The following is a 15,931-nucleotide window of genomic DNA, read 5'->3' as shown; positions in this document are numbered from 1 at the left end:
TCTAGTGTGAACCTACAAGAGCCTATTCTTTTGTTCACACATGTAGCGCATCATACGCTATAGCCTATTGTCGGCTTGGTGAGTACGCGTACTGCAGATTGAGTCGACGTTCACACTGGGGCAGACAGTGAGTATACTCACAGTCAGCGGCGGACAATACGTTTGGTGTGAACAATCCCTAAAGGTGGACTGCACCATGTAACTATGACAATTGCCAAAACAGCTGTAAAATCGTTGATTCTGCCGATTGGCGTAAATTTTAAGGCTGTGGTTTGCTTATCGTTGTAGTTAATTGGTGCAATCCACTCTAATGAACTAGACCTAAGTAACAAACAACCAATACGCAATTTCAGAAACTGTAAATAAAATAAGCGAATGTTCGCAGTTGTAAGTTTTCTATATGTGGTAGTATTTGCCACGTGTTTGTTTATCATAAAAACCATGAGAATAAACTCCACATTGGATATAATAATTCGTCATTGTTGCATAACCGGCGCTGCGCGGATTTTCCCAAAGGAAGCTAACGGCCAATATTTCCTCTCACTTATGTTGGTTTTCGCCAATATTTCATATTAATCCGTTGATACGTTTATCAGCTTTTCCTGTATTGGTTTATACGGCAAAAATATGTTTTTGCAAGAATGGCTACGTTATTGCTACGATGTAATATAATATTTTTGTTTTTCTCATTTGTTTATTGGGTTCTTTATAAGACTTCTATTTATTATTTTTGACATGATTTCATAAGAGTCATAAGTTTATTGATTGCTGAACATAAGGTAAGGAGGTAAAGATAGTACACAAAAGCAGCTAAACATTCGGGCATTACCTCCCAAACAAAGATGTTGCTTATTCGAAGTGTAGCTGTAATTCAATTTTCTGTGTTGCTTGGGCGCACCAAGCAACACAGAAAATACGTCCGTATGTATGAAACCACTTTGTTGCCGGCGTCAGGCCCACTGGATTTCTTTGTACAAAGGGCCACGTCGGCAACACGTTCATGCACCCACATCGCCGCGCTACCTTTGTACATATACTTACATACTAAAACTAGCCAGCTCAATAGGTTACATTTAATTAGTAAACACAATTTTAAGCTCTCACAAAGAAGCTTAGGACAATAACACGATGCCTACATCTGGTGTTATTCCGTTCATAAAACGCAATACAGCTCTTGGGACGACGCAATTAAAATAAGACGGAGCCGAGTGGGAGCTAGCATTGTCTTCCTTCTCGTCCGCCTATAATTTAGATAATAGGCTAGAAAATATTCTTTTGTCTTTCAGCAGACTATCTGGTTGTTAGCCGTCGTTCGATTATTTGCCAAGAATAAGGAGTTCTGTCGGCTATCGCTAGAGCTCCACTTTTATGGCGTCAATAATCCGACAAAGGGACTTGGCACTCGGCGTCCTTGCATTTAATGGTAAATCATGATTCTGATTATCTTGAATTATTGCCAGTTTTGTTATGTTACAATTACCCAAATCTCAATTGTGTTTGTTAACAAAAGACTTGAAATTAGGTACCTCTTGAAATGAAACATCTAGTTTATCTCGAGGAAAATTTTGAGAAGTATTTACATCTAACGACAATTTTGAACGAACCATACATAGCTTCAATCAGTAACACGGAAGGTATAAAAAGCTATAAAACAATAAAATGTATACGAAACAGATTTTGAAAATGGTTTTAAAATTCCGTACTTATAAAGTGCAATTCACACTGCAATAACTCGTTTCGCCTCGCGGCGAGTACCACGAGCGTTCTAACTATTGTTAATGACCCACCAAGGACATAATTACATTTTTTCACACCCCCTAATAGCAATTTCACTAATTCCGTTAATTTCAAGCGCGAAAACTTGCACCCGTTGTGAGAAATTAAATTTCAACTGAGGTTTCGGACGGAAAAAAGTTTTTGAATTATAATTTATGAAGTTAGTATTCTCTGCTTTAAAAGTAGATATTACAAAAGTATTTCTATTCTAATCTCGTTAACTGAAAATACGAGCGTATTATGCAGGTATCATTTTATGCCGGTTCCTAGAATCGACTAAAGATAATTGGGGTAGTTGCAACATTCACAGAAGGACTAAAAAATAACGCAACAGTAAATTAACACAGTTTCAAAGAAACAAATAGAAATGTATCCATTTTCCATTTGCTTTTTAATATTTCAATTATCTTTTTAAGGAAAATAAGAAGTTAGAAATAACAAAAAACTTAATTTAAGTATAACTTTTGTATTTAGGTATTACAAGCTTTTGTATTGACGCAAATATAATTCTACTTTTTACTTCAAACAAAATATTTGTTCGTAGTCTCTGATTACGAAATTAATGTTTAAAGTTGGCAACTTTTCGCAATGATTGTAAAACAAAACCCGCAAATCATTTGAAAGCGGCTCTCTACCAGGCTCAATTACTTTTTAAAAGATAGACGAGGCTTTTATAACTTTCCTAGGGTGTTTCATTAAAAATTTCCTCAAAGGGACCGGAGCTTGTCTCATTATTATATAGGATTTGAAGAGGACAAGGTGCTACGAACGACGAAACTCCGGTACAGTTTACCTAAGGCGAACGTTCAAGCCAAAACGAGTTGCTATTAATATTTAATGTTTTATCTTTGTGCCTTTTTTGTCTCTGTTTTAAATATTTGATTCGTGTCGCGTTTTTTGTGTTTAAGTTGCGGCAATGATTCCATTGATGACAAGATCTGTAACATTTTTAAACTGTTCATTTGACAAAAACTAATCGGAATAAATTACGCGATTTTGTACTCGATTTAATATCAAAAGATTTTAATTAAGAGTTAAATTGCTTGTTAACGAGATATCTTTATAATGGCTCGGTTGATTGAGTGTTGCACTGAATAACCCTTCGTCGCATAAAGGCGACGCGGTAAGGCCAAATAATTACGAACTGGCTCACAGTGGAATCTTTGATGCCTTAATCAGGTGAGGACGAGCGACCACGCCTGCTGCCGTAATTAGAATGTCTCCTTGTATAGCCAGCACCTTTAACATGCGAATGAATAACGAACGACACTTCATTTAGGGCCAATGGAGTACCGTCATTATGGGATAGATGGCACTGTAGTGTTTTGATTTGATAGGAATTAAAACAAATGTAATATGGATTTTATAGATCCAGTGTTGTAGGTTTATAAGTCGTTTTTATATACGTCTTCTGAATTTTCTGTAATGTTTTTTTTTTATTATGTCTTGTGTTTAATTATCTCACAGAAAATATCGAATCATTATTTATTTTATGAAGTATACAAATACTTAGTCATGAGAAATAAATAATGTTTCACAACGCTAACGCTAAAGAAAATTCATATTACATTCATAGGTTTTAACCGTCTGGCGGGATAAAACCTTATACGATTAGGCTTAGCCTAGCATCTTTTTTATTTTCCAAACAATATAGAAGAAAAGCTTAGTTAATTTATCGAAACGACACATAAGATCGGTTCTCCCTTTCTCTCGTACTAATGATGCACATTGCAATTACAGCGGCTTAAGGCGCACAATTACAAACACCCATCTATTATTACTCGCTCTATTGTACGAGTAACACACACACTGGCGACTAAATAGTCCGCCGACTGTTGAAATACTGTTGAATTACTGGTATATAGCTGCATTTGACTGGAAGCCCCCAACACAGTTGGGAAAATGTTCAGAAGATGATCAGTTGACCTGATGATTGGCAATTGTTATTTCAAAAAAATATTGATCCCAATCAAAGTTTTCAGTCGGTGGGCTGAGAGATTGTTGGCACATAAAAGGTTAAGAAGGAATATGATGGGTTTTAGTCAGTAAGAGTCTGATACTTCTCTCACGCTGCACCCATAGCAGTAGGCGTCATTTGATGATTTCCCATAAAGAAAGTTTTCAGTCGTCTAAATACCTGATCCTTGTATAGTGCGCACTACCATTCTTCTTCATGCTAATTTATGAGCCTATATAAACTATCGGGCGACTAAAAGTTTACAGTGTGCAACTCTAAGCATTTGCTTAATTTTACTTTCAGTTTCGTGCACAAAGGGGTGCGCAATAATACCGATTTTGGAGTCTCTGATTGTTTAGACTGGGATATTAACACTGTAATTAAAGACTACCATTATAGTTACAGTTTTGCAAGGAATAAGCGATCTTTTAATACTATTGTTTGTATAAATGACCAGGTTTTTTTTATGGAGAATATAGCTATTATGTTTTTGCTTATGTTAGTATTTATCAATATTGATTTCGTTAATTGCTTGTAAACTAACTGGCCACTAAACAATAATCAAATATAATGTACCCATTTGTACTTCGAGAGAATTCATAAAAAAATATTTATACCTACTTACAACAAAAAAGAAAAGTAATTTCTCACTTGCTAGAGCAACTCATTAGAGAAGGTTTTTATTTGTTCAGGACTGTGTACTAGAAAAACAAAGTCAAATATTTTAGTACTAAGACCGAATAAAAATGTTGGTCTTAAATAAAGTGTGCCAATATTTTTGCACTTGATTTGAGTGTCTAGGGATTGTCTGCTAATTTAACCTGATTGTTTTTCGACTTTTTGTTTGGATTAATTCTTGACTTCTTCAATAAGTCTACGTAATAAATAACCAAGGTAGTCAAGGTCATTATTGATATTCTAAAACTTTTCAAAGATGCAGCCTTAAAATAAACTTCTAAATACGATTTGCATGTTGACTAGTGATTACTGAATTGCATGTAACTTTGAAATTATTTTTCGAATATGAAACAGGTTACTCAGCATTATGTTAAGCCTATTAACTTTTAACTAAAATATAATTTCGTAAAAGAACTTCATGCCAATGAATAATTCAATAAATAATGTTTTTGTAAGCAAAGCCAATTCAATAGAAAAACCAGCTTGAATTTTCTAAGCAAAAAATCTCCGAACTTAAATTGAATTTTGTACTTTATTTTATAAACTATTTTCAAACGCCAAATCCCATATACCTGTCTGTCCTGATATATACTAAAGGTTACGCATCTTAGGCGCTTTCCACATAGAACAACTGCCAACTGGCAACTAACTTTTTTATTTATTTAATGGGCCTACTTATAGCAACTTTAACATGTACAAATTTTTAAAAAGGTTGCCTTACCTAACCTCCATGTACAAAACGCCTTAGGTCTCACCTGTAGAAAAAAAAATTACATACTTCACCCCAAAGCGATAGACGTGACAGTTAATCGAATCTCTGAACAGACGTGAAGCGTCCACTACATTCGGCTTACGGCGTTCAAATAAAAAACGCGCTCAGAATTGCTTTTCCCCGAAAACGATAGTGTGAATGAGTGAGTCTCTTTTCAAAGGGTGCAAACAACGATACGTTTGACTGTGTATGTAACTATGAAGTGATTTGTCCACGGGTCAATTTTATGGCGTTACGTGGAAAATGATCCATTGTTAACCGGCCAGTATTAAAGCAGGTTTTATTGTCTAGTGAAGTGGCCTGTTGTGTTAATATTGTTTGTCAGTTTACACCGTTAATACCGTGAATGACAAGCGTGTTTTACTGAGAACTTTTGGTTCTTCACAGAAATAATTAGTAAGAGGATTCAGTAAATAAATATCTATTTATTTGCATATCAATGAACACTGATTGGGGTGATCTCGAATAAGTCGCTCGTAATCTTATACTATCTTATTTTAGCAGATCTCGTTCAATCTCAAAAAGCTAATTTACGTGCTATTGTGACATCAAATTGATTTGGATCGCACCAAACAAAGGTGAATGCAAAATTCTGTAATAAATCCGCAAAGATATAAAACTCCATCTAGGTTTATAACAATTTTAATCCACCTTACAAACTTTGTCGTTGGAGAATAAACACCGAGCGGTATTTTATAAAAAAAGAGAATCCTCTTTCCTTTGGCGCGTTATCTTCCGAATCGTACAATATTCAGATGGAGTAGGATTTGTGAGTTTAACTTTTTCCAGTTATTATTCATAAATGCAAAGGCGCTAGATATTAGGAGAACTCACTTCAGAAGTTGAAGGATTGGATTTGCGAGTTGGATTGGATTTTGTCAATATAACATTGAACTGCGTCTGATACCGCCTTTGATGCGATAATGTTTTATTTCACGTTCGTGACTTATTCAATTTATTTTGCAAAATAATATAAAATTTTATATTTCGAAGAGAGCGTTCTTTTGCTTTGTGTTTTATAGACTCTTGCCTTTATTGCAAAAAAAAAAACAAAAAAATAAAATAGTTTTCTTTAATACCGAAGCATTTACAAAATTATATTCCCGGAATTGTCCGTCATGACAAAAAAAAAATCACAAATGAAAGTCGCTCACCCTTACATACAACTTCAACATCCACATACATATAAAATAAAAAATACTTATTATACCTCTTATACTTTTCAATATACATTCATGTTAGTCCTAAATACCAATATTCTTATTTTCTTTCTACAGGACACGCCGGCGATGTGCACCACATAGGCTGAAGTAGAACGAAGATGGACGCTCTGACGCGTTCGGTTCGAAGCACCATGGCTTTTGTGTGGATCCTCATAGGGTTGGGAGCCGTCCACGCTGTTAAAGTTGTCATAGAACCATTGCCTAAAGGTAAGTGATAGACATTATTCAAGATCTCTTAGAATACTGACCGTTAGTTGCACCGTTTAATTAATAACGACAACCGAACCATTTTCACTTTTCAAATCGGCGATTTGACCAATGGTTGGCAAGTATACGGCTGGTTATCGGTAAGTCAAATGGTGCAACTGACTATGACTGTTCAAAAAGTATTTTAAAGTACTGTATTAAAAAAAAAAAATACTGAGATGAAAAATAACGTGTACACGGAGCGGAAAAACTAATGCTTAAAAGAAAATTTGAAGCGGCAATTTTCCAAACGAATTCACTTCAAACACGTATCTAATTTGTAAAACTGCAACAGTAGAAATGAACATAAAAATAAAGGAGGTTCTAACCTGTCGCTCACAGAGGGTAAACAGAATCGGGCACCCAGTCTTAATTTAGTTTTTTTTTTTTAACTTAAAGCCGTGAACCGTCTCCCCTAAAGTTCTCCCCTACGACTGACTTCTCTTTAGTTTCGTTTAATTTCCTATCTCTCTTGTCGTGACGTTTATTACGGGCTTGCTCACCCACACCAGCAACATCCAACCTACTTTTGTTCGCGGGCACTAATAACCATTTGGAATTAATTTTTATTCGTAGCTCTCGGCTGTCTATTTTCGGACTGTCCCGGTACGACGCTTTATTGTTTTCGCATTAATTTACAGTCCACAGCTGCGGGTAACGCGGATTTCTAAGGAGTTTTTATCTTTGCCTTCAGTATTCTTTCTTTTGAAAGTGAGAGCTCCTATTAATATTAATTAAAAGTTTGAATAATTGAATGGATTCGGAATTGTTCTTCGTTGTTTGGTTTTCACTGACAGTAAATCACGACAATAATTAAAACTCAAGGGATCCAGTTTATTATTCAGAGTTTGTAAGTGACAGATTTCTCACCCTAAAATATGAACATCGCAGTAAATATATTTTGCGTGTTATTAGGACGTTTGTTTATGAAAAGTTTGTAAAAGAATTTATTTACATGGAACGTAATTTATAAATGAAATGGTAAGAGTAATCAACTAAATAACTGAAACAAGGTATAAACAACTCAGAAAGCCAGTCACGAAACGAAGGTACAATTAAGAGCTCGCAGTCGGCATATAAAACACGAAGACGCATTCTTTTTGCAGTGTTTCAGGTAATTACTGAAGCGCAAAAACGTTGGCACATAAAATTCTTCATTGATTTACACAAACAAACATTTCTTTGATGTGTGCAACTTTACTTGTACAAACGTATGATTGTGTGTCTGTGTGCGTCAATGTTACAATTCCACTGCAAATCCATGAGGAATTCGATGTCATTTGTTTTTCTTAAGGTTCTGAATGAGTTTACTACCGTAAAACAACAAATTGAAAAGGTGAACGTCCTTTTAAAATGATACTTTTAATTCATACTGCGTTTGATATTTAATTAAAGAATGTGTACAATATGTTTTCCGTTTTACAGATATGTCTAAAATAAAAGTAAATTGTGTTCCAAAAAAGTTTTTTCAAAACTCCCTTACTTTTCCCACTATATTCAGTGGAATTTTCTGCTTAGTTATGACCACTGTAAACGCGAGTCAAAAGCGTTTTACACTGATTACTTCTTCCGACTTCAACCTAACTTTTTAAATAGAATGCAATAATAACACATACCTACGAAAAAATAAACAATTATAAGCCAGCAAAATGTGGTTTATGTTAGCAAAACGTGATGTTGTTGACGAAATAGTATTAATATGCGACTAAATTCATTAAGGATTGCTTTGTTCATCTTCTATATTGTACCGGTTGTTCCCACAGACCCGTACAAAACGAATCAAATACGCCCAATTTCGAGCACAGAACCGCATTGTATGGTCCAAGTTCAAACCATGAAACTTGACCTCTAACTAAATAAAATCGAAAATAAAAAATGGGTATGTATCATGCAAACTATTTGAGATAAGCCCATAAATTTTGCTAAGATAAGAGAAAGAAATTAGTTCGTATAGATATCTTTCTTGTCACAACCGAACTTCTGTACCTTCTAAAATCTTTTCGTAACGCCAACAAACTCGTACATTTCAAACACTTAAAGCCTACATAATAAAGTCAAACTATCCCAAACTCAAGTTCTCAGAAACTTGATTGGCATTCATACACTATCGATCACAACCTACGTTACTATTCACTACAACACTGACAGTTAGGTCTGTCAGTACAAACCAGGACTACACGTCTACGCACAACATGACCCAAATCAGTATAACAAAGCAAATTCATCAACATGACGCATCGCCATCTATCCACTATGAACTTGTCCCACACTGCCTCACAACGTCTGCTGCCTGCAGGCATAGATCTACTGCTGCCAATTAAAACTATAGATGGTAACATGTCGCCGACGAATGGCCGGACTCATACGGACACGTTCCGACGTTTTATGCTGTCCGCATCCGAAATGCGTACAGGGTGTTAACTGTGTTGACGTTCTTTTTTAGATTTTTTATTTTTAAATTCATTTATTATTTCATGGTTTCTTTTTTAAATTAAATGATGAAAAAGTTCTATTGTATTTTATTCGTATCGATGATAGCGTTTTTTTTTATTAAAATTGAATTTTGAAGTCATCAATTAAACTTATGATATGTCAGTTTTCTTATGAGTTAAAATTTTATTAAAATATGACATCGCACAAAATTAAAATTATATTTTTGTATCTGTACAGTTTTCTAGAACTAGATGAAAAAAAAGGTTAATTTTATCATTAGCAATATTAAAATGTTCTCGCCTCCTTTCTTTTTGGAATCATAAAACGTAAATCTAACAAAGATTCGGTGGGGCTTTTACTTAACTTTTACGACAATGCCTGAGTTTAACGGTTAACTTTAATTACATTTGTACTGTTCTGGGTAATTTCATGCTTCGCTTTCACATTTTGCTTACATTGTTTTAAGTTGATATTGAGTGTTCGCGTAAAAGATATGGCCACTTCACTTCTGTTCGCCTTAATTTGGACATTCGATATGAATACAAAGTCACACTTTAGGGTTGAGAAAGACGACGTTGATTTTATGAAGCGTAATCCAAAGTTCAGTTGTTACTACGTATATTTTGTAGTGTAATGCTATCATGGAGAAAATGTAGTTCCTAATTTATTTTCGGCAATATTTAGTTCAAAAATAGATACAACCTGTATTTTCTTCAAATACAGTATCTTTTGCGTTTCTTTTTAACATCATGGAGGAAAAACCGTCTAAAAGCATAAAAAACGTTGGTACCAGTAACTTTACCTACCCCCAGTTTGAAAATATACAATTTTTGTTTAGAAACACTCTGTTTTGTTTACCGAGGGTCCCCGAGCCGGTGGGGGGACGATTTGTGACACTAAAACAAATGACGCGCGCCCCATGGTCGATTGACGACATGACATGACCAAAACTGCAGCAACTAACTGACCAATAAATGTGCAAGCCTGCATTTTATATTTATAAAATAAAAAATAAACCTATGTTCTTTGTTTGCTCAAAAGTTGTATTTTTGCGCCTGTATTTTTATGTGTCACGAGAGAGATATACGAGTATGTAAATACATGACATGATATATTTTTTGTGCTTACAACAACAGTCCGAATTTTCTAGCCACATAAGAAAATATAGTAAGCAGCAAAATCTCTTTAAAATATTCCCTGTTCAAATTATTCGTATTACCGACAAGACGGTGTTAAGTAAAACAGCTGTTCCAGATCTCACGTTTAGTGGTAAGGAACAACTAAGATGTAACGGGTAATAATGGATCCGTGCCTTTAGGCTTCGCGCCAAAATTCCCTCCCTATTTATGCACTACTTAAAATTTACTACCAAACATTCGGTAGGAACAATAAAATGCTTTTTTTTAATTCGACCACAATTGCAGTCCAGCTTACCCTTAAGTGAAAATGAGCGAAAAGATAAGAATAATAAATCTCCCTCCAAATTAAAACCGCATATAAAAAAGGCATTTATTTTTCGGTTAATATACTTAGTGACGAGAACGTTTTATCATTTCGTTGGAGACGTTATTGTCTGATGCTTTGGAAGTTGGATGGAGTAATGTTGTGAGGAAATGAAGGTCGGAATCTTTGCGAACAGCTCCCCGGGGTCACTGCGATGATTAACGTCCTTTACACGAGTTACCAGTTGTCCGTCGCACAATAACAACTGAATAGACTCGCTTATTTGTTGTAAGCGTCTACGCAACTTCATTAGCCGAGATTAGGAGAAATGTGTGTTTTACCACGATTACTGTCCGAATGAGGTCATATAGAATGTCTTGTGGTGTAATTATTTTCAATTTGGATATGTAGAGATAATTCCGTGTGTTAAAGATCTAAATTAATATTTTTGTTTCGATTTAAAATAAGCGTCGTAATTTGTGGGGAAAATGAAATGATATTATTTTCCTCAAAAAACTTTCCGATGTAAATATGCTTATAAAAGATTCCATTTTATTATCCGTTTAATTTACCTGTATATTTATAAAAATAATTCCGTAGTTAGCTTGAAGTGTGATATTGTTTTTGTTTTTCGGTTTTAGCTTTCACACCTGTTTCACGATCAAAGGCTAACACAAACCAATTTGAATACATTTAGCTAGACAATAGACAATTCAGTGTCACTAACGCCAATTTTGTTGACGCACAAAGCGACAAGGAATCCATTTTGAATTGTTATTTGGTTCATAGAGAGACAAAATAAATCACTGTCGAACTTCAAAACGAAGAGATAAAGAGGCATCTAAAAACAATATGGTGAGATCTCATTTCAACCCCAAATACGTTTCCGATATTCAATAAAATGCCTCAAACGGGATCACATAAAAGTCTATGGATAACGTCGCATATAAAACGGTTAAATATCAATATGCAAACTGTTTTTCTTTTAAGCGACAAGTTAGTATTTATCGCTATTTATTCGAACTAACTTTTGTTTTTATCAACTTTTAAAACCTTATGCTTGTTTTTTATTGATTTTGAATTATAAAACTTTATGGATTTAAGTGATCTCAGATCATCATTTATTTATCTGGTGTATCTTTTTTAATATTTGTTTTTAAGGTCAGTATGTTTCATTCTTTAAAAATCCGTTTGCTGTAAAAAATGCGTGATATGATTTATCTTACTGCACCTGCTATTCTGCAAAAGTTTAATTACAACTAGGTATAGTACCTAATAAAATACTTAAATTGTTTACTCAAATCATGCTGATACATTTAACCTACTTATTACATCTCTGTTTGTTAAACATGGTTCATACAAAACAATTCCACGTAAAGGCCTTTCAACAGACACAAAGCAACGAATTCACATTCACATGCTGCCTCCAACATTCGTATTTAGACTGTAAATCCCACCATATTTGAATAATCATATTCATGTCTGTTCCGATGATACGATTTTCGAAATACTTCTCGCGATCGCATCCGTTTCAACGCTGGCCGGCAACAAAAGAAAAAAAAGAAAAAATCTTGTTAATCCCAAATCCTCGATGTGAAAACATCTGTTTACATCAAAGCGAAGCTATAAAATGAGGTGAATTTTTCATCGACTTAGCTCCGTGCCATGTAAGTGGTTTTACATTATATTTTCACGACAGACATAGGTATTTCGTCAAGAAAACAATTTAAATAAAAGTGATTGAATTTCTTTTTTGAGAATGCTTTAGAGTTCTAGCCAGTTTTGGTTAAATATTCAAATCAATAATCTTGGCGTGAATACCTTTATTTGCGATAGTCGTAAGAAAGTCAATGTAGTGTATCGATATATTATTAGGTACTTAGTCTTAATTCTTAATATAAGATGAAAATATTGTACCTATTGGATACGACCTTTATGCTATCACCTATTGGTCAAATAGGAGATTATTTCTGTTAGAATAACCTTTTATTAGAAATTGCTTATTAGGTCAACTTACGTCAGATACCCCTATGTTCATTGATTGCTTCGGATAATATGGGTCCTTATCTCACTTTAGAATGGCATAATTCAAGATAAATTTAGATTTACTAAACTAAAAAGAATAAGCTGATAATATCATGTATGTTCTGTGTATTTTATTAACCAATCTTTTGATTAATTTCTCAATTGAACTGATTTTTTTAACATCGAAAAACTTTGAAGATCGTTTTGAAAAAAGTTTTAAAAAGAAAAGAAGCTTTATCTTTATCTGAAGTCGATTAAAAAGATAGGATGCTTTATAGTTAGTCTACAAGTAATAAAGTTGTCACTGGTCAGCTATAACGACTACACATAACATAGGGACCGCCATGATACAATTATGGTGCTACCAGGCTAGCATAGCAAATAAGGTTAATATACGAAAAGGTATTATAATAACCTACCTATATACGTACGATTCTTGATACACGATATTTTCCTTGTTTCATGTAATATTATCACGTTGTTAGTGAAGACTTATGAAATGTACTTTGGATGAATTTATTTTTTTGTGTCTCGTATTCCTGAAATAGGATATAATAGTATTATTATGAGCGTTGAGCGTCTTATGTTTTTTTTTCAAGTTGACTGTACGTAGGTACTGATTTAGACTTTTTTCCTTTTGTTTTTCTTTTATTACTTTTCCTTAGTATTTAAGGTACAGTTCATACAATGAGCTTAGTTCATAAGACTGTACGTAGATACATACTCGTACATACAATGAGATAATGTTTTTTAGTTAATCGAAGCTTTTCAGTAACGCGCACAAACAATTATGAACAAAAATCCAATTGAAATCTCTATGCAATACCTGATCAAGTGCTTAAAACGTTGATCAATCAGTCTGACTGGATGCTGTTTACTCTAAAACTGTACTCGCTGCAAAACTGACCACGATAATAGGGGCGAATTCTGTTAATATTTACGATCACGTAAATCAATAGCGGTCTCTGTCCACATTAGGCGATTTATTCGATTTGTGGCTTACCCTCTCACGTCCACAAGGGGCTACTTTGGCATCTCTTAACGTATTCCAGACAACGCCACCTGCCCGTTCAATATCATTCGCCGCGTAACCGTCTGTGTGGAAAAAGGAGCCGATTACCCTTGTTTACGCACAAAATAAAGTTTTCTTCTCATTGGCTCAAAGATAAAGCAGTGCAGAGATTAAATTCGGGTCGTGTTTGCAGTGAGACCCGCGCGCCCCATGTAAACGACCCTAGGTAAGGAGACAAAATATCATTTGGCATAGCGTAATGGCCTCTGAAGAAAGGTTACTTTACGACTTCTTATTTGGAGTCTTGTAATGAGTTTCGTAACGAGAGGGGCTGCAAATGCTAGCCGCTTTGATTTTTAAATGATTTTAAATGTAAGCAACGATTTTAATGTTTATTTTTAAGCTTTGCACGCAATTGTAAGCCACCCCTCCTGCTGCGAAAAGTTGAATACTAATAGGTCCCTATAAATACGCCTCATAAATTCATTCGTTAATTATTTTTTAGTAACAACGCCAAGCAATTTACACAGGAATAAAAAGATTCTATTGAATTCTGTTAAAAATAATGAGTTGACGATAAATTGACAAGACGTTGTGTAGGTACTGTAGGTACATATCATTGTGGAGCACAGTAGCAATAAGCTTAACAGTTTGTTGCGCAGTTTATGCCAGCCAAGTAGGCATGTGACGGTGGAAAGGAGAGCAAAGCTCTTTACTCTCTAGAACCAGTTCGAAATGCTCCAGTAATCCTGTCACTTTGAATTTGGTTTCGAGTCGGGACCCACGTTACCTACTTTTACGTTCGAAATACTTTGTCGTGTTTATGGGGACGTCAACGGCAAAGGACTCTTTTGTTCGCATCAAAATTTTATGTATTCATTAGTTAGCTCCAAGATAAATATGTAAAGGTTTTGGAAGAAATAACGGTCCTCCGGAATTATTTTACATTTACCTTGTTTTTAATTAAGGAGTAAACAAACCTCAATATAGAAAATTTTACATTTCCATGTTATTATAGGCTGGCTTTAGATATTTACACTATATAATTAGACACTAAAATAGACGTATCAAATAATGACATGTTATATTGAAACAAGACATAAACCAACAATTTACAGCTGATAATTTAGCGTTCCTATTTTAAATGTTACGAATATTTAGGTTCCTTTAAAGGTCATATGTTGACGTAGAGGTTTGCGGTCAGTCTAGCAAGCGTTCCCTAGTCATGTCTCATGAAGTACGGTTCCTATCATTCACACTGACAGCTGTTTTTTTGCACACGACACTGGCAGGCCTTAAGGGAGAGACAGCCTTTAAAAAAACAAAAAAACAACACCGAACATCTGACACAAACAACAACAAAAACATCGCGAACATTTTTAAAATTAAATAACGAACGAAAAATCTAAAAGCTTACATCAAAACACAACACGTATAGGAGCGCTCTCACGATATGATCCCACGTACTCTCAGGGGACCTCGACCCTAATTGGACGTGGCCAGCCTCCGGAATCAGACGTCGATTATTTAATCTATGATACCACATCTTATTCAACTTTTATATCGGCTGCACAAATTGCCTGAGCGATTTGTCGAATTGTTTCGCATTTTTGTTTGATTGCTTTTTAATATTTTTCGGGTTATTTTTAGACGTGGTGAGTGGGTGTGAATTTTGTGAGTTGTTTTCTAAATAGTATTGAAGGGGAGTTTTTACTGGAATTCTGCTTAGTAGATAATTGCAGTTAAAAATAACAATTCTACCATTATTTTTTTACAGTATTGACCAGAATGAATACATAATAATCAAATGAGAGCCTATTTTTATAAGAATGCAAGTTTATTTATAGAGCCGAAGATCACACACGACGATGCAACATTGTATCAAAATAATATTGTGTCGAACAAGGTATTCTTTTTATTCTTAATAACTTAAACCTCAATAAAAATTGGTAAGCTATCTTTTTTTCGACAGTGTAGATTTACGACGCCAGCAACTTTAACGACTTGGTCTATACCGACCGATTTCCTGAACTGCAAACACTCAACTGTAGCACTGGCTTATGTTGGCACCGAACCCGCCCAGAGCGACGTGAGTGGTTTCAAGATACCTTATCTCCGATCCAAGCTATTAGAGGCGACAGCTTGCTGGCCTGCCAATAGATCGCCCAATATCTGTTGCGTTCTATTGTCATGTACTACAAATATTGGACGTCAACTCAAAATAGTCTACAGATTCAACACGGTTTAAAAATTCTCTTTAAAGCGAAAACAAAAGGTTGTGAAATGTCTCATAAAGAAGTAGAACTGAAGAATAATTCTGTAGACAAAATTCACAAAAACAAGAAGGAACTTTTGTATCCAATAAA

At 34.7% G+C, this 15,931-nt stretch overlaps 1 protein-coding gene across 4 annotated transcripts in view; it reads left to right on the top strand.

The window, feature by feature from the left end:
• Window positions 1–15,931, top strand: part of LOC110384536 (semaphorin-2A) — a 284,393-nt gene that overhangs the window by 152,571 nt on the left and 115,891 nt on the right. For all 4 annotated transcript variants that reach the window (XM_049844508.2, XM_021345848.3, XM_049844507.2 and 1 more), the window contains one exon: window positions 6,461–6,613. In XM_049844508.2, the coding sequence (XP_049700465.1) occupies window positions 6,505–6,613 (109 nt within the window). In that variant the 5' untranslated portion in view covers window positions 6,461–6,504. The remainder of the gene's footprint in view (window positions 1–6,460; window positions 6,614–15,931) is intronic.

The sequence above is a fragment of the Helicoverpa armigera genome, chromosome 16, assembly GCF_030705265.1.
Source record: "Helicoverpa armigera isolate CAAS_96S chromosome 16, ASM3070526v1, whole genome shotgun sequence".
Classification (NCBI taxonomy): domain Eukaryota; kingdom Metazoa; phylum Arthropoda; class Insecta; order Lepidoptera; family Noctuidae; genus Helicoverpa; species Helicoverpa armigera.
This window is presented reverse-complemented; position numbering and strand designations above follow the sequence as displayed.